General features: G+C 65.9%; 1 protein-coding gene across 1 annotated transcript in view; it reads left to right on the forward strand.

Moving 5' to 3' along the window:
* The window catches only part of HMG20B (high mobility group 20B), a 9,054-nt gene extending 7,633 nt beyond the window's left edge, over positions 1–1,421 (forward strand). Inside the window, 3 exon segments of the mRNA XM_009323005.1 lie at positions 200–454; positions 892–1,024; positions 1,234–1,421. Of these exon segments, the coding sequence (XP_009321280.1) occupies positions 200–454; positions 892–1,024; positions 1,234–1,246 (401 nt within the window). The 3' untranslated portion in view covers positions 1,247–1,421.
* Positions 1,422–1,749: the final 328 nt, after the last annotated feature.

Raw genomic sequence — 1,749 nt, forward strand, 5'->3', positions numbered from 1 at the left:
GGCGCCGGCCGGAGCAGCCTGCATGCTGCGGGGCAGGACCACGGCTGGTGCTGGGCCTGAGATCCAGGCTGTGAAAGGTCCCTGGTGAGGTTGGATAGAGGGGCCGGACCCTGGCTGGAGCCCGGGGGCTGGTGACGCTGAGCCTCTTGGAAGAGTCGCGGCTGGTGAAGGGATTGGGTTTGGGATGGGGGGGAGAGTCAGAGGGGCCACCCCTGCTGACGCCGTGCGGTCCCGGCAGCCCGGGAGGCCGAGCTGCGACGCCTGCGGAAGATGAACACGGAGTTTGAGGAGCAGAACGCCATCCTGCAGAAGCACACGGAGAGCATGAACTGTGCCAAGGAGAAGCTGGAGCAGGAGCTGGCCCAGGAGGAGAGGCAGACCCTGGCCTTGCAGCAGCAGCTCCAGTCTGTGCGGCAGGCCCTCACCGCCAGCTTCGCCTCCCTGCCCATCCCTGGTGAGTTCGGGGCAGCTGTGGGGACCAGCCTGCTGCTGCGACCTGGTGGCCATGTGGAGGGGCACCGCTGGGGCTCTGCACTCATACAAGCGGGGGCAATGGGACGGTGATAAATGCTCATCTGCTGATGGGGCGGGATCCTGGAGCGCTTTGGGAGGGGCTCTCCGGGGAGCCCAGGCATCTGACAGCTGGTTGGCTCCCCTGTAACGGGGTAGGGCAGGCTGGGAACTGTCCTCCTCTTGAGCCACAGACACGGCTGTGCCTGCAAGGCAGAGATTAGCCCAAATCCTTTTGTTCCTGGGCTTGTGCCGGCGCGGGCTCTCTCCTGCTGCAGGAGATGGCACCTAGTGTTCAGGGTCCCTTCCCCAGTCACCAGCACGATGGGCAGGGTTGGATGGGGACTTGCTGGCCCCGTTAACTGGGCTGCCGCCTCACAGGCACCGGGGAAACCCCCACGCTGAGCACTCTGGACTTCTACATGGCCAAACTGCACAGCGCCATCGAGAGCAACCCGCTGCAGCATGAGAAACTGGTGGTGCGCATCAAGGAGATCCTGTCCCGGATAGCCAGGTGAGCTGGGCAGGGCTGGACAGAGCCGGCGCCCAAGGGCCCTCGTGTCCCGGTGAGCACTGGGACCACTGGGTCAGCCCGTGGCAGGGCGGGTGACGGGAGGCGAGCAGAGAAAGTGTGGGCAGAGAGGGGCTCGGGGCTGCTCCAGGCAGTCGTGGGAGAGAGAAGCCAACCCCCTGTAGTTCAGCCTTGCCTTCCTCCCTCTTCAGCGAACACTTGTGAAGAGGACCAGTCCCTCCCGGAGCCTGGGGCCGGCCGGACCACGGCCCTGTCCCTTGGAGCTCACGCAAGGGACAGTCTCTGCTGGTGGTCCGGCTGCTTCCCCCTCTACCCCATGCACCTCGCTGGAGAAATGAGCTGGAACGCCCCCCCAGCCCTGGTGCGGCTGGGCCCCGCGGCTGCACCACCTCCAAGGACCTCAAGCTTCTGGGGACCAAGCTGAGACAGGGGACAAGCTTCTGGGGACAGGGCTGAGGGACCCCAGCCGGTGCGGTGCTGGGCGAGGTGGTCAGCAGTGGGCGTGAGCATCCCCCCCACTCTCCTGTGAGCTCCCCAGCTCCTGCAGCTCTGCCTCGCTAAACCAGAGACTCCCCAAAGGCTATCGGGTGGCAGATGAGGTGCCTGTGGGTTACTGCCCTGGAGTGAATCGGCCTCTTCCAGGGTGACCCAGGGGCTGCTGTCCACCGGCCTGTGACGGAAGGGAGGCAGCCAGGTGCCCTGGGAGC

Source organism: Pygoscelis adeliae, unplaced genomic scaffold, assembly GCF_000699105.1.
Source record: "Pygoscelis adeliae isolate BGI_AS28 unplaced genomic scaffold, ASM69910v1 Scaffold284, whole genome shotgun sequence".
Lineage (NCBI taxonomy): Eukaryota > Metazoa > Chordata > Aves > Sphenisciformes > Spheniscidae > Pygoscelis > Pygoscelis adeliae.